A 23,301-nucleotide genomic window follows, 5' to 3' on the forward strand; every position below is an offset into this window, starting at 1 on the left:
TAGCAGAGTTGGAAAAGGAAATACAAATATGGTCATGTGTAAATAGTGCGTAATACTAAATCGCGAAACTTCGGATCAGTTAACTTTATTGTTTGGATCTATTAGGTTAGTCACATGAACAGCATGATATTTCATAAGAAGGCAACAATTACTTAAGACAGTTAAGTCAACATCTCAACAGTTAGGTAAACCGGTTAGTCAAGTTTCTGAAATTGTAGGTTTACACTTATATTTACCTTAAGTTACAGGTTTACATCTCAGTATGATTATGTTGCGTGCTAAGCTAATTGCTGATATTAGTGTTGACGTGTTTATAAACGGGTAATTAACAATTATATTTGCAACATCATTCGTCATTTACCTTTGAATGTGTTTTTAGAGTTAATTGTAACAGTCAGGGGTTGTGGGCTAGCTGACTAAATCATGATGGCTAGCATTGAGGACGATGAGTTGTCTTCATCATGCAATGAAGATGAAGAAACCAAGCCTTTAACAGAAGTGATGACAGGACAGATTACATTGGAAGGTAAAAAAGAAACAAAATTTGACGGGGAAAAATCAAAACCCTTACTGATGCTTATCAAAATTGCTCATCTTGTTGGCAGAGGACAGTGCGGTAGCGCCATCTTTCGGTGATGCGAGGTGTTGTTTGGTTGAAGACGCAGCAAATGGTTCAACTTATCTGGAACAGAGAGTGATGGATGAAAAAATTGCTCCCATCGAACAACAGCTTCAGTATTTGCTGAATAAGGCAGACGAGCTACAGGCAGAGCTGGTGTGGAGGTGTGATTTAACCTAGAAAAACGGGATTTCGTTTAAATTATTTATAAAGTGCCATTTATAACAGTTAAATTACACTTAGATGCCCTGCCCAAACGTCATGCTTAACAGAAAAACACATTTTCACAGGAAAGACATTAAAGTGTATGCAAAACTGTCAAAAGTTATGGTTTCAGGCATTTGATAAAATTAATACATATGTTTAATTTTCTATATTATGATTGTTACAGTCTAGATGGCTTCCAGAATGATGGGCTGGCCCATATAATTACAATGTTCCTGCAAACTTGCCAGCCATATTTCACTTACCTGGAGTCCACAGCAAGAAACTCCCACCCTCTGCACCCACCCCTTTCCATATACATACGCACACAGGTGAGAGTCACTTTGCACTGGTAAAAATCAAGCCCCATCATATAACAACTTTAAAATGTAATTGTGTACACAGAGAAAGAGCATGGTTTAGTGAATTGTAGAGGAATTGAACAATCAAATAAAGTCATACAAGTTGATAAGGGGGGGTTTCTCAGACAGGGTTTAGATTAAGCCAGCACTAGGACTTAGTTATATTAGGACATTTAAGTAGTTTTTACAAACAAACTTTACAAAAAACATTACTGGTGTTAATCTTTAGACCAAACAATGGTACTGATTGTAGTGAAAGTTTGGACATCTAAAATAAGGATTTTAGCGTGGGATTATCTTAAGCCCTGCCGGGAAACCGCCCCATAGTGCTTTATTACAATGTTTCATTGCTATAAAGCAGCTTCACAAGAAAGACAAAGAAAAAAGAGAGATTGATAAATATATACACTAGTGATGCACCGATGTATCGGCTGCCGATATTTATTGGCCGATTTTTGATGAATTTGAAACCATCAGCATATCAACAATAGCACGAGAAAGGCCGATTGTTTTTTAATTAACTGCATAAAGAAATCCATTGTATGTAAAAAACGAATTAACGTTGTTAATAAAATAAATGCTGAATAGCAAAAAAACACCTTTGAAGGTTGTCATGCTGTCTTATTATATTTGTTTTAGCTTAATTTGTGCCTCTCTTATTATGTTGGTCAGTTGAATGTTAATTAGATCCAATCCATGTTCAGTAAAAATAATTTGATGCAGAAATAAACTAGCAAATAGACCAACTGTATAGTATTGTATATATGTGTTTAATGTCGATATCAGCATCGGTATCGGCCAGAAGTTGTCTGTTTAAATCGGTATCGGCCCAAAAAAATCCTATCGGTGCATCCCTAATATACACTGTTTTCCAAATTATTATGCACATGCCATTTTTGGCTATTTTTGCAATACAGTCAGTTTACAAATTTGATTTTACCCTTAACAGTTATATGAGAGTGCGGATGCTATTCTATTTAAATGAAATAAAAAGGTAAAAAGATGCTTCAATACTTTAAATATGCAAAATATGCTGATCTCCGGGTCCGGCGGTACCACCCCCAGCACAGCCCAGCACAATCCACCGAATCCGACCAGACCACCAGCATCGCACAAAAAAATAACCAAAGAGTTTCGATATTTTTCCTATTTAAAACTTGACTTTTCTGTAGTTACATCATGTACTAAGACCGACAGAAAATTTAAAGCTGTTTAATATCACTAAGCCTGCTGCAACCATGTTACGGCCACAAAGTCCTTGATTATTACTCCAAAATGAGAGTATAGTTCCTAGCCATATCTGCCTAGAAAATTGCAGCTTTTAAATTTTCTGTCGGTCTTACACGATGTTATTTTTTTGCGCGATGCTAATGGTCTAATCAGATTCAATGGATTGTGCTAAGCTATGCTAAAAGTGGTAACGCCAGACCTCAAGATCAGCTGAATAGATTCCAAAACGGTAAAAATCAAACGTTAAACTCTAGGGGAGCTGGAAAAAGAGCATATTCTCAAAAAAAGTGGAATGTCCCTTTAAAGAGATCTTTTTTCATACCCATATTGTATGAGAAATACAACTTGCTTAATAATTTGGAACAGCATATTTTGCAAAGTATTAAAGTTTCTTTTGACATTTTTATTTCATTTAAATATATTAACATTCACACTGTCATTTAACTGTTGAGGGTAAAACAAAATGTATAAACCCATTGGCTGCATTGGAAGAACAAACAAAAACGGCATGTGCACAACAATCTGAAACGAGTTGTATTATTGCAAATTTTATTATCTTCATAAAAATATCATAATCAAATTAAATGGTACATACCTTTTCACTGACCATCAAACATGTAGTCAATTAATATGATAAATAACAAAATTAGTGTTAAACTAGACATAATATTTACATAGAATAGCCTTTAACCACTTAGCATTCCTGAAAATGGCTAAAAACACCTAAAAACGACACTAATTGTACCTGCTGTGTTGATTTTATCTAAAAAGGGTTTACATCACATCATTCGAAACACAAGAATCTTAGCTTTACAAAGATGTGTGACATGTTTTGCTTTTTGATTTTGAGTTGTTTTATGTCATTAAATTTTCTGTCAAATAATGCAATTTTCCTCCCCATTGGAACTTTAAGGGGTTTAAAGAAAAAATATATAAAAGCAGGAGTTGACTTTACCTAATGAAGTTGCAATAATACCATGAGCAGCGATGTTAAAAGCATAAAGATATTGTTGCAACATCAAATTTCAAATTTGAAAGACTGATGGCTTTAAGATTGTAGCGGGACCATTACAAGATGCTAAACTAAGCTAAACTATGTCAGGAGTTTCCCAGTAAGCAAGCCAACAGCGGCAAGGAACCAAAACTCCACTTGTGGCAGGTGTGAGTGACCGAAAAAAGACAAGTGACTGAAATAAATTTGTGAACATAAAAAGCTGGGAACTCCGTACGAACATGCATATTTACATTGTTTATGTCCCATCTCAGCTTTTGCAGTTCTCGCAGCAACTGTGCTCTCGTCTGGAGCAGCTGGTGTTGATGTACGCCTCCTTCAATATCGTCTCTGTAGAGGAAACCGATCCAGAGAGGTACAAACTTATAAACTATAGATGAAGATGATGTTTGGATTAAGTGAGAAGATATTGATCTCACCTAAGCACAAAGCAAGACAGTATTCAGGAGTCCTCAAAGGAGTTATGTGCTAAGTGCATACGGAGGTCATACTAAATAATGACTTTTGTCTGAAGAAGCCATTTTGTTCTGAAAATTGTAATGTGTGTGTGTGTGTGTGTTTTACAGTATCTCACACTTCTGTATTGGCCAGTCTCAAATAAACAACATAAAGCTGTCAATTTTCCGGTACTCTTGCCCCACCCCTTTTCTTGCCTCAGCCAGTACCGGGCTATACAAGCGAATGCGCTGGAATGTCGAGCGTGAGATAGAAGTGGAGAGATGTCCCAGTGAAGAATTGTGCGTGATGTTTAAGTTTTCATGACTAACAATGTCAGAGAGACAGCCATTTTAAGTAATAGTTCAAATTCACCCATTGTTTTAATTCACCCCTACCTCCACAGTTATTTTCTGTGTTTTGAGGATGTACTCGAGGAAGCAGATGACAACACAGAAGAAAATAATGGAGGACAGACAGCAACAGAAAGAAAGAGCATGATGATGAGAATCTGGTCTATTGGTCAGTGGATCCAGACGTACCCTGACTCTGACGACATCAATGACTGGTATTGAAATGCATTCAGTCACAAAAATAAAGGATTTCTAAATACCTTACATATAGCAGTAATGGATTTGTTTATTTTAGCATGTATATTTGTGTGGTTAACTAGCTGCTAAATTCTGTGTTTATGTGTTAAAGGGTGTTGTGTCCAGTCCCTTGTGGTCAATACAAGCAGCTGTTGTATCTGGGAAATGAGGAGCCTCCATCTTGCACTGCCACAGACTTCCTGCTGGGGGTGCTGCTGTCTGAGGAACTAGATGTTGCTTGTGCAACTGAAACATGAGGCCGTACATCCACAAAGCCTCTGGTAAAGACTAAAAGTATTGTTTAAATTTGTTAGTTTGTGTTGTTAGCAGTTGTGATGCTTCGATTTTCACAGTTAAAATGTTTAAGCGTGTTTTTTCTAAACTCAGTGTTCATTTTACATATGGCTTGTTTGTGGTAGCTTTTTACTGTATTATTTTTACTCTGTTTTATGGTAAGCGACCCACATTTTAGATGGAAATCTCATTCAACAACGTAAAGGTTAAAAAATAAATGTTCCTTTAAACCATCTTTATTATTCATGATTGAAACGTTAAAATACACGGGCCGTCCAAGAAATCTATTACAAAGTTTGGAAAAAAACAGCTTGCAGCCCTGGCTCAATACCCACTTCTCTCTATAAAACAGTAAAGAAACAACAAAATCCTTCATTACAAAATAATAAATTACAAAAATATACATAAAAGCAGAAATATACAAGACAAAAACAGGTAATTTTCTATGCGTCTTTGGACATTTAAGCAACACATAAGAAAAACAAATTGACAAAACAGAGGGCAGAACATTATGAATCAAGATGTTGTATTTTTAAATCTTCTTAAAATATTTTTGTGTCTCCTAGTAAGTTTCCAGTGCATTTTTACTGCTGGTTTGTTTTGATAGAGTAGCTTTCCCTGCACATTATTATACTTAAAAGTTGACATTGATTTATAGTCAGTAGCTCTGTCAAAATAGTCAGAATCCACCTCGAATTCCAGATAAAAATGTAAGTGGTTTCTTTTATGTACCTAAATGTAAAAGCAGTTAAAAATCACTTGAAGTACTAAATGTTATCTAATAAACTACTTCACAGTCCTAGAAAAATCGGCAGTACAATTACAATAATCTCCCATTGTAACACAGCAAATAGACTTTTACTTTAAAACATCTTCCCTTTAAAATAATGTACATCGTACCTTCAAATATGATAAAACAGTTCATGACTTTGACGCTAATAGAGTTGAGTCAAGCTCGGATTAAAGAAAGTAAGTGAAGTTCCCAAAAGAAAATGACAAATAATACAATAAACTCAATCAGTTAGGATATTTGCCAAATAAAACTTATCAACCTGACACTTTAAACACAGAAAACTGACACTGATATTCCTGCAGAATATTAAACAAGTCCAACTATAATTTGTCTATACTCTGGCCCTGTGAATTCAATTTGTAGCCATTGGTTCCTTAAACCGGGCTTATTTACATCGGAGAACAACGTTAGACACAGAAACAAATACACTAAAAGAGACAAATTTTCATTCATACCAGATGAGACAAACCTATTACCCCAAGCAGTGTAAAAGTCACAGTGTATGAGAATACGTCACTCATTTAGTGCTCCAGCACTCTGAAAAAAGTCTCATATCTGAAGACATGAATTAAATTGCATAACCATTACAGAATCTGCTCCTTCCTGCCAAATATACACCAACAATTATAGCGATCGAAAAGAAATATGCATGTAGATCAGTTTTCTGTCAGTAGGTTTGCAGCAGCTAGACTGTTACAGTAGTATGCCCTAAAATTTAAGCCCATTTTCTAATGCAATGGTTCTCAACTCTGGTCCTAGGGATCCAAAGCATTCCACATTTTGTATGATACTATCCAGACATCTGACAACTCTTGGCCGGATCCGCGTCAAAGTGGTGCAGATCCGACCCGGGGTCGTCTGCCGTCTAGGTAGTTTAACACGCCTGATTCATATCATCAGCTTTATCATAGCAAAGAGATCATTTTACTAAACTGATTTTGTCAGTTAAAGGTGCAGTGTGTACATTTTAGCGGCATCCAGTGGTGAGGTTGCGAATTGCAACCAACGGCTCAGTCCACTGCTCACCCCTCGTTTTGAAACGCATAAAGAAGCTATGGTACCTGGCACTGAAAAAACATGTAATTGACGGAGACAACTTAGTAAAAAAAAAAGTTTGTCCAACATGGCGGCACAAAATGGCGACTTCCACGTATGGGGACCCTCTGTGTATGTAGATAAAAACGTCTCATTGTAAGGTAATGAAAACATAACAGTTCATTATAAAAAGGCCTTTATACACCCCTGATAATATGGTTTTGTATATTATTTTGCATTTCTGTCAAGAGATCCTTAAAAAAATTACACACTGCACCTTTAAGGGAGACGTACAAAATGTGCCGTTAATGGACCGAAGTTAAGAACCACTGTGATAATGTATTATGTCCATTTGAATAACCTCCATTGTTCTGAATAAACATAATGGGAATAAAAACAGTCCCTTTTATACATTCATAGTTCAGACAGACAATTGAGGTACAGTGTTCATAGGGTTCACAGTAAATAATTATTTCATGTATCTGCAGTTTTACTCGTAATACCTTAAAAAATCCCTGTAGCACATTATTCTGGCTGTTTAACTCAGCTATTTTTACAATATTACAGCAGTTTAAAGACTTCAGATAGTTAAAGACCACCACAAAGCCAGCTTTATAGCTTCTTCGATATTAGAATTAGATCAATAATGCTCCCTTAACCCAAAATCGTTTCTTGAAATTTTAGTAATACTGTTCTGTATACTTTTACAGACTAATAATAATAATTTAATAAACCCATAAACAGTTTAATTCAGAACTATACCAGTACCCTCCTCCTTCAATTAGTAGTTTAAACCGTAAAATACCCATTTTATCTGAACTGGAAACCTGTACGATAAAATCCTTTTCACTATACGTTGAAGAAATCTATTTGAGAGTCCATTTGACTTTGACCATCTCAGTCAATATGAAACCCACAATGAATGCAAGGTATCAACCTAATGACTAAAAGATAAATGTATGCAGTTTGAGCCAGGCAGAGATCCCCATTAAACTTTCAGGAAATGGCTTTTTGGCACAGGGGCAGGTCAGATATGGCCGATCAATTTGGCAGGGAGTCTGTATGAGGGAGGGTATCATATTGTAGCGTTCTGTTGTTTTTGGATGGGTGGGGATGTGAGAATGAAAGCTCTCACTGCACTAGAATAACTGCCAGGATGAGGATAAACCAGAGTTCACATCGTTCACAATTTTTTTCTCTTTTCAACAACAGCATGCATTTCTTTCCTGGTGCACAAGTTCATATTTGGCATGTTCATTCAGTACTTCCTAAACGTTATCAGTGATGTGTCTCCAGCTCTACAACGGTCCACTCACCCTGAGCAGAACTGCCTGGAGTTTCAGGTGAGAAGCTGCTCACAGAAGTCACGGTGGCTGAGGGGGGTGTAAACGGAGGTAATAGGTTGGGCCACAGACTGCTTTCCAGGGGACTTAGCGTTCCACCTGCCCCACCGGGTAGCAGAAGCGGCGAGCAACCATCACCTGCAAACAGTAGTGTCTGATTAATCAGATGCTGGACAATATCCACCTTCTTGCCCCAGTCAAACTCTAGAGGTGCATGACGCTTGGGAGATTCAGAAGGAGACTGGGGAAGACTATTATGGTGATTCTGTAAATCCTGATGGGCAACATCTAGTGAAGGTGTTGTGCAATTCGAATCAACTTCATCTTTTTCTTCAGAACGTCGATGCGTCTGTTCATCAGGACATGCATTAAGGGTCCTTTTGTCCTCGATTTTATCAGTTTCTTCAACCACTCCGTGTTCCTCATCTTCTGCGTCACTTGCTTCCAGAGTTTCATAGATGGTACAAAGGCCTGATGAAGGAGACAGGAGAACTGGTGTATGTGCCTTTTGTTTCTGCTGCTGTTGCTGCTGCTGTTCAAGTTCTTGTTGCCACTGCATGATTTGCTGTCGTTGTTTCAGTTCTTCCTCTTGCTGTCTGAGTTCCAACTCAAGTAAATTCCTCTTCTGCTTCTCCAACTCCTCTTCCTTCTCTCTCTCATTCGTTACTTGTTTCTTTCTCGCTTCTTCTTGTCTCTCTTGTTCATGATGCTGCTTCTCCTGCCATTGCTTAATCTCTTGTAGCTGCTGTTGGTGTTTCTCTAGACATCGGAGCTGTGTGTTTGAACCACCACTTGGTATTCTGGGAGGAAGGTCTGTGGGAAGCCGTGGTGGCTGGGTCCCGTGGGCAGATCGGGGGCGGAGGCGAAGTTTGGATGACATTGTCATTTGGATGTGGAGCAAGTCGGGCATGTGTGGTGGAAAGTGGGAGTTCCTTCCTGTATATGAGGCAAAGGGTCCAAAGCAAGTGTTAAAAAAGAGCAGTTAAATAGAATAGAGAATTAAAGAGAGCAGATTTGGATGGCACAGAAAAGCATTGTGGGAAAAACACACCAACATTGTAAGATTGGGGTATATGCTGAAACCATTACAGTGGAGAAGAAATGAGAAACCAGTCAAGCATTAAAACTAATTTCACACCATGGTGATACTTTTTTTTTTGGAAAAACTTTTAGTGAGGAGATTTGTGCAATAAAAGCGGCCACACCCTGTATATGCAGTAACTACTAACTATAGTGAAGAGCAAACAAAAACAAGTGAACAAAAAGCTGATGAGGCAAACAGTGTCCCTGATAATAAGCTGAATATGCATGCAGAAGTTAGCGCTCACCATGCATATAATGCAGCAGAAAGCAAACAGGTACTTCTTTTTAACATTGACAAAGTATGACCCATGCATTTATAAAACAAAACATGCTTTACACAATAAGCCACCCCAGTGTATTTCTTTGGTGAGGTGAGCATGCAACTTAAACACAGGTGTTACTAAGAAGTGCATTGTGCAAAGCTTGTCCAGTTTTGGGGATGCAGAACAATTCAGTGTGTGAATTTAACACAGTCCAATTAGTCCAGGTGAATGTGTCAAGCCGGGTCCTTTCAATTAGCTTCAGCCCAAAGTTTGTACATAATCAGAGTGATTAAAGCAGGTGCACCCAGTTAGTCCCCAAGTGGAAGGCGTACAAAGTCTGCTCCAGAAGCAGCAGTATCAAAATATAAAGATGAAGAATTAAAAATGAAGGTGGGCGAACTAAAGCACCTTGATTGATGGTGAGATCCAGTAGGTTGATAAGATCTTGTTGATCCTCCTCTTGATGTTGGTAAGTTGAGAGGTAGGTGAGGTCAAACAAGAAAAGGGAGGAGGGGTACAAGCTGAAGGAACATAATGGCATAGAAGAAACTTGTTCCCCTCCTTCTTCTGGAAACATCCTGGTTTCTTTACATAATTCACTTACAGAGGCTTTATTTTGCGTATTTACGTATGAGTGTATATGTACAAGTTTACAAATTGTTAATTACTGTTAGTAATTATAGCATCAAAGTACTAGTTAATTTAAGAGATTAATCAAACATTCCACCATGACCTTAGAAGCCTAAACATTTTACTTAGAATTAGTGTTTCGGCCCTATGTAAAATATTTAGTACTTTGCAATTTTCATATTCTGAATTTATATAGTTAGAATATATGATCTATAAACATAGAACATAGTGGTTTTAATTTAATATTATGTAAAACAGAAGCTACTTCAGGCTACTTAAAATGTGACTGTCAGCTGATACGGACTTAGAACAGTGCAAAATACCTTGACATTCAAACATAAAAAACAGAGATAAAGTGAAATTATGTTAAATATCTAACCTTTATTTAACACCAAGACATTAAGTACTCCAGATAAACAAGACATAAAAAGTAAGGGGTTGGCAAACCCTAAAGTGCAGAATAGAGAAACGTGTAAAGACAGATGAAGACGATGATGGAAAAAAGGGACAACAAATTGGTACTTTGAGTTAATGTTAGAATACAAAAAGCAAAGAATATGCAATTCTCATCTTTAATTCAGTAAAAAAGAATTGGATAAATACACACAAAATATGTTGAAAGTCCAATACATTATTACAAGATTTATTTTAAAGTTTTCATAAGGTATATAAACATTTCACTTCATGCCAGTTCAAACCAACACCCATTGTTAATAAAACAAAAAAGTAACCTTATATGATTATTGTAGTAGCTATTGCACATACAGGAGTTCTAAGCCATATACTCATAAATGTAACTGCCTTAATTGTATAATATTGTAATGTGGCACCGCTGTTCTGAACGACAAGTGTTTCCTAAATTTTTCCTCATTCACTTAATTTAATAAAAGACATCATTGACAACAAAGCAACCCCAAGCTAGACAAAACCTCTATATAGAGATTACATCATCAAGGGATATCAGAATGAGATTAAAGTGCACTCTATACATTACCTGCCAAGGGACTATCAGAATTTCCGCATATAGTGGAGTAATAAGGGTGCTGAGTGTCAGGATCTTGCGGTCCTTCTGGGTGCTGTGGGGATGAAGGATCAATCAAAGTTGATTCTACAGGTGCAGTTGCCGGTAGTGAACTACGATCTGGCAACTCGGTGGACTCCCCACAAAGCATATACTGGTGCTCTGGGTGGGACTGGTGCTCCCCATGTTGGGATTTTAGTGCTTCAATCTTTTCCGTATCTGCAGAAGTAGGCATCAGGGTGAGCTCTTTAAGAAGAGATGGATCTTTGGCCTCATCTGGGAGCTGCTCTTCATTTTCAAGGGAAAAGATGCCAGGGCTCTTGCTGCAACTTTCAGCAGATGACTGGGCATTGGAATTAGAGGTCATGTAGTCAAAGCCATAGGAAGCAGCAGATGTGGCAGACTGAGGGGTGTCACTACCACCACCACCTTCTGTCTCTCCACCGATTTCTTCATGCTCCTCTAAAGTGGACAAATCGTGGGTAACAGGTGCCATTTCACAGGTAGGTTCAGTTACAGGAAGCTCAGCTTGAGGGTCACTGATTTGCATTTCACCTTCTGTATCACTAGCTTCATCCTCAGTAGCTGATGAAGGAGAGGATGGTGCGGATACTGGAGCAGTTGCTGGACCACCCAGTACATCATCAGCTGGTAAAGTCTCTGGTTCTTCTTCCTCATCAGCTTGTTCAAGGTGAATCCCTAGATCTTGCATGATGTCAGGCAAGACAGGGTTTAGTGATTCTGACTGCTCTTCTTTGGAATGAATCTCAGTACTTAAACAGGTCTTGAAATCTTTCAGCTCCTCTGGTTTGCCTGTGTCTCTGTTACTGTCAGATGCTAGCTCCGGGCCACTGAGGGTATCAAACTGATATTCAGAGCCTTGAGGGGGTGTCAGACCTACTTTGGGGCAGGCATCCTCCTCTGCAGTTGTTGGTGGGGATTGTTGAGTAGGAAAAGGTGGGGGCTCAAAAAGGTTTGGGGGGTAAGGGGATGTAGGGCCCCTTTCGGAATTGCTAACATCTAGTGTTGCCTGAGCAGGTACCTGGGTTGGTGTTTCAGGGTTTGCATCCCAGTGTTCAGAGGAAGGACTAGAGAGAAGAGTAGAGGCCGGTTGTGGTAGCTGGGCCCAAGGATCAGCAAAGCTCCACTGAGCTGCTGGAGGGACAGACATATCCATGGCTGGAGGCTGAATACGATTCAGATTGTCCAACCGGTAGTCTTCTGTTAAGTCATCCTCATCTGCATTCCCATAACTTTCAAGCCCACTCTCAGTAATGCCCTCACTTGCCATTTCTACATCTTCATCCTCATCAATATCATTGTCATGATGCTGCATGTGTGAGTCATCTGCTTTTTCCGACTCTACCTCCATATCACACACTCGATCATCATCGTCCTCCTCCTCATCATCTTCATTAGTAAGGATATCAGGAACCTTCTCAAAGTCAGGAGATCCAACAGATGCACCTTCAGCTCCTTTAAGGCTAGCATCACCCAGATCATCCATGCTTTCAGTGCCCTCCAGGACACCTGGAGCACTAAGCTCAGATGCCCCTTGCTGGCTGCAGCTTACATCTTCAGAGTCAAGCTCTGAGAGCAAGGCCCCTGCTCGCCAAATAGACCCAGGAAGCCCTGCTGACCCAGGTTGAGACTCTTCGGTAGGCTGGGTGCCACTCATTTCTGACAAAGACACTTGTTGGCTGCCCTCCCTTTCTTCTTCCACATCTTCATAACACTCACTGTTAATTAGCTCAGCTTTTTCAGCCACTTCCAAGCCAACAGAGGGCACTATTGCAGCAGCAGGGTTATCAAACGGTGAAGCAGTCCCACTTTCCTGCTTAACTGCTTCCTGTGCAACTGGTTTAGCAGCAGCCACCTCTTCATTAACTTTTCCTGAACCCGATTCTTCAAAATTCTGAATATCTCCAGAAGCTGGAGGATCAAGTTCAGACCCTTCAACAGGACCAGACACTTCAACAGGACCAGCTTCTTGACACAGCAGCTCTTGGTTGTTGTCATTGGCCGTAAAGACCGGCACATCTTTAATTTCCTGAGCATTTAAAGAAGAGGAGGGTGGCACATCTAGAGGGCTCTCTGAAGCTGCTGTAACATCAGGCCCCAAACCAGATTCTTCTGTGGCTATAGCTGCAGCTGTTGCAACAGCAGCTACTGCAGCTCCTGCAACAGCAGCTACTGCAGCTCCTGAAAGTTGCACAGCCTCTTCAGCAGGTTCTTTACTAGCAGGCTTATCTTTGACAACAATGGGTAAAACAGACTGTGTTGGTTTGGTTGGTTGAAGCTTCCCAGTAACTGTCGTACTGCTACCTGTTGGTCTTTGATTAGAAGAGGCTGCAGCTGCCTTGCCTGATGCTGCCCTTGAAGGAATGTTTCGTGGACTAGGTGGCACCTTACGCGTTGGTACACTTTTTTTGTCATCTGGTTTCGGTTGAGGTGCTTTGATGCTAGGTAAGGGTCGTTTTGTAGCTGCTGCTTGTTTTGGAGCATCCGACTTTGAAGGCTTGCTGGGAGCAGGACAGGATGTTACTGCTGCAACTGGTTTCTTCGCCGGGGCAGTAGTGCCTGTTTTGCCAGCATCTAGAAATTAAAAATGTTAATGATGATATTAAAAATTTGGACATTTTAAGCACTGTTTTTCATTAACTTGTTCATTAATTAATTTAAATATTTTGCCTAAAATGGTATCCCACCTTTGCGGGTGAGTGATGTTGTAACCAAGGGTTTAACAGGCGGTTGAGAAGGAGGACGGCTTGTTCTACTTGCTGCAGTAGTCGTGGTGGTACTGGTGGTGGTAGTAGTAGTTGTTCTGCCTGTAGCTGAAGTGGTAGCTGGCCGTGAGGCAGTACTTCCAATTGTCCTAAAACAGAAAGGCACGAGCAGTTGTTAAAACGAATGATGCCTATTTGTTGTGTGTAATATTTTTTATCTAAGAGTATTCATTTTTCCACACGTTCAAATGACGGTAGATAAATAATAATTTAAGCATCGGTTATGCCTTGGATATTGTTGTTTGCCAGGAAATGGACAACACTGGTTTATATCAAAACCAGCTTCCTGCTCAAGAGAGCAAATCTGTAGTCTGCACATGTACCATAAAAGCAATTAAATCAGTTCTGGAAAACCAATCCACCAGGGCCATACATCAACTAATCCATCAACCTCCCATTTTTTCTAACCTGTGAGAAAATGACTGGTAGATGGGGAGAGGTTAGCAAATAGAACATAAAAATGGTCTGAAAGGGGGTGGCAGGAGTGGGGAATGGGGGTGGCAGGAGTGGGAAATGGGTAAAGCATTTTGCTAACATACAAACATAATTTCCATTCATTTAGCCTAGTGTTTCCCAACCCAGTCCTACGTGGCACCCCTCCCAGGATGTTTCCCTACACACACACACACTAACTCATCCTTTTATAAACACTGATTTAGCCAACCGTCTTCTAAAGTTGTTGACACCGTTGACTCGTAATAATACTGAATGAACGGTGGGTTCAAAGTCAACCAGATTGAACTTAAATATTTTTTGTGAAATTCCACAGTATTTGTCAATAAATATATATTTCTTCTTGTCCAGTCTGTGACCTAGTCTAGATAAAAATACAAAAACGCTAATAACGACAGCAAGACTTTAAAAAGGCAAGAACTGCATAATATTGGAATGCTTAATATCCTGCCAATAACCATGGCAAAATACAAACTCACGCTCTCATGCGGACTATACAATCTCAGCACAATGAAGAACATGGTTAACTGGCCTTGCCCTACATGCCTAGACTATAACATCTCCCCCACAAATTATTCAGAAACAACAGCCAATTGTTAAAGAATGAGAACAAAAGAACTGGAATCTAAACCCATTAGAAGTCTATGACCTACCTAAAGTTTCAACTGTTTTTAGTTAAAGGAATAAAAGAGGTCACAATTGGGAGGAGGAAATAAAGGCTGCAACCACATCACAACAGGAGAGCATTGGGCATAGGGTTGAAAAAGATAAGATCAGAACAGCAACTAGGGTAACAAGCCTTCTTTGTTTCTTCATTACATCTATCAGAAACAGCACAATTAAGGTGATGGAGAAGCAAAAGGACTAAGTAGCTTCAATAAAGATATGGACCATTTGTCTACGTCAAGTCTTATCTTTCTTGTTTATGCCTCATGTTCTTGGCCAATCTAAATAAATTGCTATGGCTGTAATTTTGATCAAGACAAAAAGTCAGACAATAACAAAAGCAACCTATTTTTCCAGCCTAAGTAACGGCCATGTGGATGAAGGTATTGTTCAGAATTAAATGACTAGCATTAAAGGTGCAGTGTGTAATTTTTAGAAGGATCTCTTTACAGAAATGCAAAATAATATACAAACTAAATTATCAGGGGTGTATAAAGACCTGTTATGCGTTTATTGCCTTAGAATGAGACGTTTAATCTACATAACCAGAGGGTCCCCTTACATGGAAGCCGCCATTTTGTGCAGCCATGTTTCTACAGAAGCCCTTAACAGACAAACTTTTTTACAAAGTTGTCTCCAACGATGACATGTTTGTCCGGTGGTGGCTACCGTAGTTTCTCTTTGTGTTTCAAAAGCAAGAGGTGAGCAGTGGACTGAGCCGTTGGTTGCAATTCACAACCTCACCACTGGATGGCGCTAAAATTTACACACTGCACCTTTAAGCAAAGCCTCAGGCAGTGGATTCACTTTACACCCCAGTTACTCATTACTTTAAATCATCAGTCAAACTCTTAATTACTCCATTCACTGTGGTGCTTTAAGGGTCTGGGGTACTTTTATTTTAAACCTCATTTGCTTCATTACTGCGTTTCAAAATTTATTAGCTCATTTATTTTTAATTATTTTTCTTGTGGCACAATGTGAAGGAAGCCATCTGGTTTACCAGTAAATCTGCAGGCAGGAAATAAAAAGGAAAACAAATGCAGAAACCAGCAGCATGGTTCAAAGAACATTAAAAGTGGTCGATGAAATCAATTTAGGCTGATGCTAAAATTCGATTTCAAAAAGACATTTCCTGTTCTGCAGAACTCAACCCCATCTGCCTGAGCCATTACAGCATTTACCCAACAACAGGCACATTTAAAACCATTGCTTGCTTTAGGTGTGTCAGTAAAGTTTTAATCTGCATCCATGAAAGAATATATACAACCAAAAAGTCAATAGAATTAGTGGGATGGTTCATCTTGCGAGTTTGTAAACAAAAATCAAGAGCATTCGTATATGCAATAGAGACAGATAGTTGAGATGCTGTGGTTGAATTATTTAAAAGGCTTTTATAGAGCTACTTTACATTTCCCACACTAGGAGTGTGATTGTGCTTGTGCAGTGTAAACATGTCATATGATGCTTCAGTAAAGATATACATTACGTGATACACATCAAAGGAAAACAAACAGAAAGATCAATCACGGCTCAGAAACACACACAGTTCAGAACCCTTGAATTCATTTTGGAATAAAAATGTCAGAATGACTGAAACAAAATCAATACAGAAGAACAGACGGTGTGTACACAAACCTCACCCTACACCTCTGTATACCTAAGGTGCTTGATCGCACACGGACACACATTTCCAACAATAGTGAGACCCCTGTTATCTGACCAAGGCCATGAATTAAATTCGGGAGATGAGACTGATACACTTAAAGGGATAGTTCACCAAAAATGAAAATTCTATCATCATCAAGTTATAAATAATTTGTTTTTCCTGAACACAAATGAAGATATTTCTAAAAATGTTTACAACCAAACAGATCTTATGCACCATTAACATAGTCATATATTATTACTTTTTCTATTCTTTTCTATGAAAGCCAATGATGCCCAACATCCATTTTTCAAAATTTCTTTTGTTGTTTAGCAGAACAAAGAAATGTATAAAAGTTTGGGTAAATGATGCAAAAAAAATTTAATTTTTTGTGAACTATCCCTTAAATTAACAGGCATTTGCACTATGCACAGTTGAATAGGTTGCATAGTATTTGGTTAAATCTGAATTTTTCAGATGCAACAAATAGCATTACTCTATACTCAAAGATTTGTGTGTTAATGTGGGTGTTCTCATATTGATACAGGTTTTTTATAGCAAACAGTTGGTGATGACTAGTAAAACTTTAACTATTCAATTTTTATTATGATCCTTTTAAAGGGCAGCTTAAGGGAAACCTATTTAATTGTATTCCTTTATAATGCAGTAAGAACTAGTGCGGGTCAAACGTCCTACAGATCCGGTCACTAGACGTTTTTGGAGCTAGATTACACATAACGCCATTTGAAAATGCTTTCACTGCAGCACTTCTGTGAGTTCAAGTGGCTTCAAAAACTAGATTTTCATATATCAGCATAAATGAAAATGGACACGAGACTCGTGGAAAGAATCAATTGCAACAAATAGCATTACAGTCTCCTCAAAGATTTGTATGGCGTTTAGTATAGTGTTTTCATTGCGCATATATATATATATAAATTCTTAATTTTACACAAAATCCAATATCCGCAGAGTTATTCTGTCATCTTTTCTCCTTTTTTTTCCCAAAACGCGATATACGCCACTCCTCCTTTTCTACAGAACGCAATAAATCCGCTCCACATATTACAGCGCACCATTCCACGCAACGTAAACAAACAATGGCGGTGTGTTGAGTACACGGAATCCTAGTTTTCCTCATCTACTTTGTACTTCGTGATCAACAAACAAACAAAAGCAAAATAATACTTTAATGGCATTGATAAACCTGTGGTTGTTTTCTGTGACGGGAAAGATTGTAAGTCATCAACATCCAATAACTTATGCGAGAGGCACTCGGAAGACGGGTGCTTGTTCTCCCGACAGCATCTGTGAAGTTTATGTGATTCTAACACATTGATCCCAGGGGATCTTATGAAAAACTTTCCATTATTTTACTCAGTCAACGAAAATCGAGCAGGACCCAAAACATTTAACAGCGGATCGCTTTGAAAAATGTTAAGCGACGGCGTCAAGTATAACCGCAGTAATGACAGTGTTCTTAATATGACAAAGTAAGTGTTTTGATTAATGCCACTAATGTTTATTTTTTAATCAGTGTATACCACTGTTTAACTTAATGCTGAAATTATGAACAAGACACTCAGGAAAACTAAAAAAATTATGTTGCCAGCTTTGGTCACGAAAGACCAAATTTAACTTAGGAAGATACCAATTATCATTCCCAGAAAGGACCTACAACAAAAAGAGCACTGTTGAGCCTATACTCTGGTTTATCAAAGCCTGATCTGAGCTGTCTTTCAGCGAGTCTGACTCATAGAGGAAAAGAAATACGAGCCAATAGCTGCTACGCACAAACAATAGACACCATTCCACTGCAAAACATGCAGTCATAGCTATTTGTGTGACTTATATGGGCCAAAATACAAAGCCGTTCTAAATCGGACTCTTTTCAAGTCTAATCTTAGCCATTTCTTGCCATATTGAACCCATTAGGAGTGATGTAATTAATGACTTCATATGAGAGTTCCAATGTAACCTACAAGCTACTACAGAAATACAATACGTTTGAATTCAACCATGCATGCTACCCGCAAGAAATGCAACTATATTTGTAAGTTAATGCCACCATAAATTATTCAAATCTAGTTAAATGCAGAGCTCAAACAAAACAATCTAAACCTTACCTAACTTTAAGAGTTTTACCTGTTAGTTTTTGGAGCTGAAGAGGTTTTGGCCGTGGCTGAAGTGCTGGGTTTGGCAGTGGTGGGTTTTGGAGCTGGAGCTGAGAAAAATAAATATTAAATTGGGTTATTTTAGAGAAAATTCACTGGATTTAATCATGAAAACTGATTTTGAATGAATACTAAAGTTTGTTGATTAAAGTCCAGACTAATCCAGTCAAAAACACCTCAAATAAACATCATGCTAGGGCTGGGATGATTCATCGCTAGTCATACTAATAAAACTTGTCTGATATCGATTCTGAATCGCAAAGGCGATATTATGCACAGCTCTTTCATGCATTTTGGCTCTTTGATCAGTAGGAAGTCCTTATCCTGGCTTTTGGATGTAGCAGCATTCACCGCAATTAATTGAGAAGCATAGCAAGCATAATAGCACGTGCATTAATCGTCCCATCCCTACATCAGGCATGTGCTTTATTCAGAACATAATTATGAAACATCTAAACTGAATGAGTACCAGCTCCTAAATTTAAAGATGTTCAGTGAACATAAACATACTCCTTTTACCTGTGGTTTTGGGCTTGGTTGCTGCACTGGCAGGAGCAGTGGCAGGTCTCCTACTCACGCCGGTGGCTGTGCTGACAGCTGTTCCCGTCTTCGTAACTTTGGTGGTAGTTGTTGTTGTTCTGCTAGTCCCAACAGCCATCACCCCAGGTTGGGCCCTTGAGGTTGCAGTGGAAGAGCCGGTAGGTTTCTTACTTGGAGCTGGAGCTCCGGCAGCAGTGCTGGGTTTCTTCTCAGCTGTCGAAGTGGTAGCTGGTTTCTTGGCTGCCATGCTTGTTGCAGTTTTTGTGACGCCATTAGCCACACGGCTTTGGGTTGTTTTGGGTCTCGTGCCTGGTCCTGTGGTAGCTGGACCTGCTGTAGTTTTTCCTTTCAGGGGGGCTTTAGATTTACCTTTAGGATCCACCGCCTTTCCAGGAGCCTCCTTCACGGTTGAAGGAGCATCTTGTTGATTTAGGGGTTCATCGGGATGTGGAGGTGCTGGGGCAGTGCCATTTTGGGACGTCCCTTCATTGTCATTTGGCTCTGCTATTGGTTCCAATCCCTCTGCTTCCACTGGTTCAGATGGTTCTGTGGCCACCCCATCGGGTTTCATCGCCAATATTAGCCGTTGACTACTTTGCTGCTGGATGCACTTGCTGGATTCAGTGATGCTCACACACTGAACCCAGGGTAATGGATGTGGTCGCCAACTTATTTACTGCCCTAAATGGGAAAAGACACAAATTCCATTAAGTACCAGAGATTTTCAAGCAGCATTACAACTAGATTGCAGTATAGACACTATTCTGTGATAAATCTCTTTTATATTTCAAGTCCTATCAGCTGAACAAATCAACTGTAAATGTCAAACACTCCACCGAGAAAAGACTGAAGTTATATGGGAAATAGCTTTCTTGTCTGTGAACCTGTATGAAGGTCAACTCGAAAAACAGGAAACTGTTCTAAATTGATTGTTACATAATGCACCAAGATCTAGTGCGGGTCAAACATCCTACAAAACAAGTGACAGTGATCTTCAGACGTTTTTTGGAGCTAGATTACACCTCTCTGAAAATGTATTCAAAGCAGCACTTTGATTTTCATATATCAGCATAAATGGAAATGGACACAAGAGACTCAAACAATGATTGGCTACTTGCTAGTCAGGTGCATGTGGTATGAGGGGGTAGGACGTAGTGTCCATAGTGAGATAAATCAACCTCAGCCTGCGAGATCGCCAACAGATGATAGTATTGGGGGACGAGGCAAAAGTTTCCTTATTCATTTGTTTGATTTTTTTCTCATTCATCTGTGACAAGCCACTGGATTGGTGGACAAAACAGAAGCTCCTTTACTTGAAAGGCAGCTGGCAACACTGTCATGACCACAACCTTTATAAACACGATGGCATTATTCCGACCGGAGTCATTGATGCCTTGGCATGTTGAAAATTACATTACAAACTCAGGTTTGAGGAAATGTCCAAATGCAAGTGCATAACAAGTTCAGCTGCAAGGAAAAGTTTAAGAGAGCCCATAAACTATCTTATGCAAGGAAAAGCATGCAAATTCACGTTGATCTCACAAGTTCAGATTATGCAGGAATGTGAAATAGTATCGGCACAACCCTAGTGAGACGCTTGTTTTAAAAACCTACCAATTGGTGAAACATCTACGAAGAGTCATCAACAACTCCCGGACAAGAGTATAAATAATGCACATACAAACACTTAAAAATGTACATTTACACTGTTATGTAGATGCTAGTGGATAAAAAGCTGCAATTGTAATTGCATGAGGTCTCCAGGGAAGTTAATGTAAAATGTCAAGTCATTGGAGCATTTTTCAATTTTGTGAAGGACTTACGTGAAAGCTTATCAGCAAAATGACTGTGCTATGAGATACTAAGAAAGAAAGATAAAAACCCCAAGAAAGAGTCAATGAGGGATCTATGAACCCATTCACCCTATTCCTTTTGCTAAACTCACTTATTCATAGAGATTTCTTTCCCCTTAAACAGCCCTCCCTAACATCACCTCCCCTTTTTGTGCCCTTCATCCCCTCCTCCCCATCAGATCTTTTCCCTCTCTGCAGCCACACAGATGGTCATAGCAGCTGAGCTATTGTTTGGCCTCTCCACGAGGCTCAATCCACTGAACAGGAGAGCAAATAAGACAATAAGAAAGAAGAAAAAGCATGAAGTAACAATGACAAAGCAAGCAGAGAAATTAAATTTTTTCTTGACATCAAGGAAATGAGGGGCTGAAGTGTATCACATTGTAAAAGAGGAAAACAAACATAGACGTAAATAAATTGCTAATTACAAAGTTGGATCGAGTCAAGAAACACAAAAGACTTCATTTCCGAAGGGGACAACAAAGAGGGTGAATGGGAAACCCACACATCAGCCGACAGGCCAAAATGATGAATTGTGAGGTCATCGTTCTACTTAGCTCAGGACAAAAATTACCCATCAGTCCTGCTGTAGCATCTCCATGGTGATGTGAAGATCAACAATGGGACGTTCCAAAAAAAAGACATCCAATTTAAGTAAAGTAACACTAACTTTCGGGTGAAGAACTTTTCTTCACAATACAAAAGCCTCTGCAAATTCGAAAGTATTTTGAACGTTCAAAGAATCCAGCTCTGGTTTCCCACAAATATCACTCAATTTCTTTTTTACAACGAGTACAGAATGCGGTCGGCAATAATTGGATGGAAAGAAAGAATGAGGACAGACAGTAACAAAATGGACTGCATGCAGTAGATATTTCTATAGCTACAGTGGTATGACTTGAAAATCTGACAAATTGTAAACAGGATCCAAATATAAAATGTTAATATAGACTGCTGTAAATGTGTAAAAATATTTTTCTTATTTAAAACTTGACTCTTCTGTAGTTACGGAAAATTAAAAGTTGCGATTTTCTAGGCAGTTATGGCTAGGAACTACACTCTCATTCTGGAGTAATAATCGAGGACTTTGCTGCTGTAACGTGACTTGAGCAGGCGCAATGATATTACACACTGCCCGAAAATAGTACCCTGCCATTGAAAGTTACTAAGGGGACTATTTTCAGCTGCTGCGTAATATCATTGCGCCTCCTGCAGCCATGTTACCACAACAAAGTCCTTGATTATTACGCCAGAATGAGAGTATAGTTCCTAGCCATATCTGCCTAGAAAATCGCAACTTTTAATTTGCCGTCAGTCTTAGTTCAATGTAACTACAGAAGAGTCAAGTTTTAAATAGGAAAAAATATCTTAACTCTTTGGTTTTTTTTAGGCGCAATGCTAATGGTCTAATCAGATTCTATGGACTGTGCTAAGCTATGCTAAAAGTGCTAGCACCAGACCCAGAGATCAGCTAAATGGATTCCAAAATGGTAAAAATCAAATGTTTAACCCCAGGGGAGCTGGAAAATTAGCATATTTTCAATAAAAGTGGAATGTTCCTTTAACCGGTCAATATAAACATCCCTAGTTCTAACATTCAATATTAAGGTCTACGATGGACCCAGAGAAAGCAATATGTGTTAGTACTTTCATCCAATCAATAGCAGTTGCTTGGCTAGCACAGTACATTTGAGATGACTTTCCTAATTCCCAATATAGTAGTAAGGTTATTTCAATACCAGAATATAAAACTTAAAACTACGGTAATCAAAACAGGAGACTGTGCGTCAGAAAAACTATTTGATATACAACTGGCAGGACCAGATAAAGAGTACTTGCAAACCCAGATTCCTGCACAGGGCCCCCAGTTCCTCAGGACCGAGCCATAACCAACTGCCATTGAGAGACATGCAACTATTTGCATGCAGCTGCAGCTGGCCACATCCTGCATTCTTGTAACAGGAGACAGAAGCAGGACCTTCACTTAACAAATATCTATGCCCTACGCTCTTAATTGTTGGCTGGTTTTAACTGTAATTTTACATTCAACTCAATCTGTTACTTTGACCTGAAAATGGCAACTATTGTAAAGACTGGATAAGAAAAACATCAAATGGCACACCAACAGAGAACTGAGAAAGACAGAAAAAGAGAGCGAGAGAGGACACATAACCCTCAATGAGTCCATACAAGGCAGTGATTTTACAACAGCCCTTGGCACGCACACTCCAAGTAGAAAACCAACCCATACAAACATTACTGCTGCC

The 23,301-nt window shown here is 39.1% G+C and overlaps 2 protein-coding genes across 9 annotated transcripts in view; one reads left to right on the plus strand and one right to left on the minus strand.

Annotated features, from left to right (window-relative positions):
• c3h19orf67 (chromosome 3 C19orf67 homolog) lies at positions 1–4,980 on the plus strand. 7 transcript variants are annotated; one of them, XM_055204699.2, is made up of 8 exons: positions 1–105; positions 380–526; positions 606–783; positions 1,011–1,155; positions 3,682–3,782; positions 3,994–4,164; positions 4,269–4,430; positions 4,565–4,980. In XM_055204699.2, exons 2-8 carry the CDS (start codon positions 424–426, stop codon positions 4,707–4,709), a joined length of 1,005 nt encoding a protein of 334 aa, XP_055060674.2. In that variant the 5' UTR covers positions 1–105; positions 380–423; the 3' UTR covers positions 4,710–4,980. The 7 variants fall into 7 exon arrangements, with proteins under 7 accessions (XP_055060674.2, XP_055060671.2, XP_055060676.2 ...); XM_055204696.2 differs by having other exon boundaries at positions 30–185; XM_055204701.2 differs by having other exon boundaries at positions 41–160.
• Positions 4,981–5,055: 75 nt separating this feature from the next.
• The window catches only part of prr36a (proline rich 36a), a 30,137-nt gene continuing 11,891 nt past the window's right edge, over positions 5,056–23,301 (minus strand). Inside the window, exons 2-6 of one of the 2 annotated variants that reach the window (XM_073861436.1) lie at positions 19,161–19,862; positions 18,613–18,691; positions 13,623–13,789; positions 10,888–13,509; positions 5,056–5,087 (exon numbers count right to left, since the gene is read on the minus strand). In XM_073861436.1, coding sequence (XP_073717537.1) covers positions 5,071–5,087; positions 10,888–13,509; positions 13,623–13,789; positions 18,613–18,691; positions 19,161–19,752 — 3,477 coding nt within the window. In that variant the 5' untranslated portion in view covers positions 19,753–19,862 and the 3' untranslated portion in view covers positions 5,056–5,070. The other variant, XM_055204706.2, reaches the window with a different exon arrangement.

The sequence above is a fragment of the Misgurnus anguillicaudatus genome, chromosome 3 (assembly GCF_027580225.2).
Source record: "Misgurnus anguillicaudatus chromosome 3, ASM2758022v2, whole genome shotgun sequence".
NCBI classification, from domain to species: domain Eukaryota; kingdom Metazoa; phylum Chordata; class Actinopteri; order Cypriniformes; family Cobitidae; genus Misgurnus; species Misgurnus anguillicaudatus.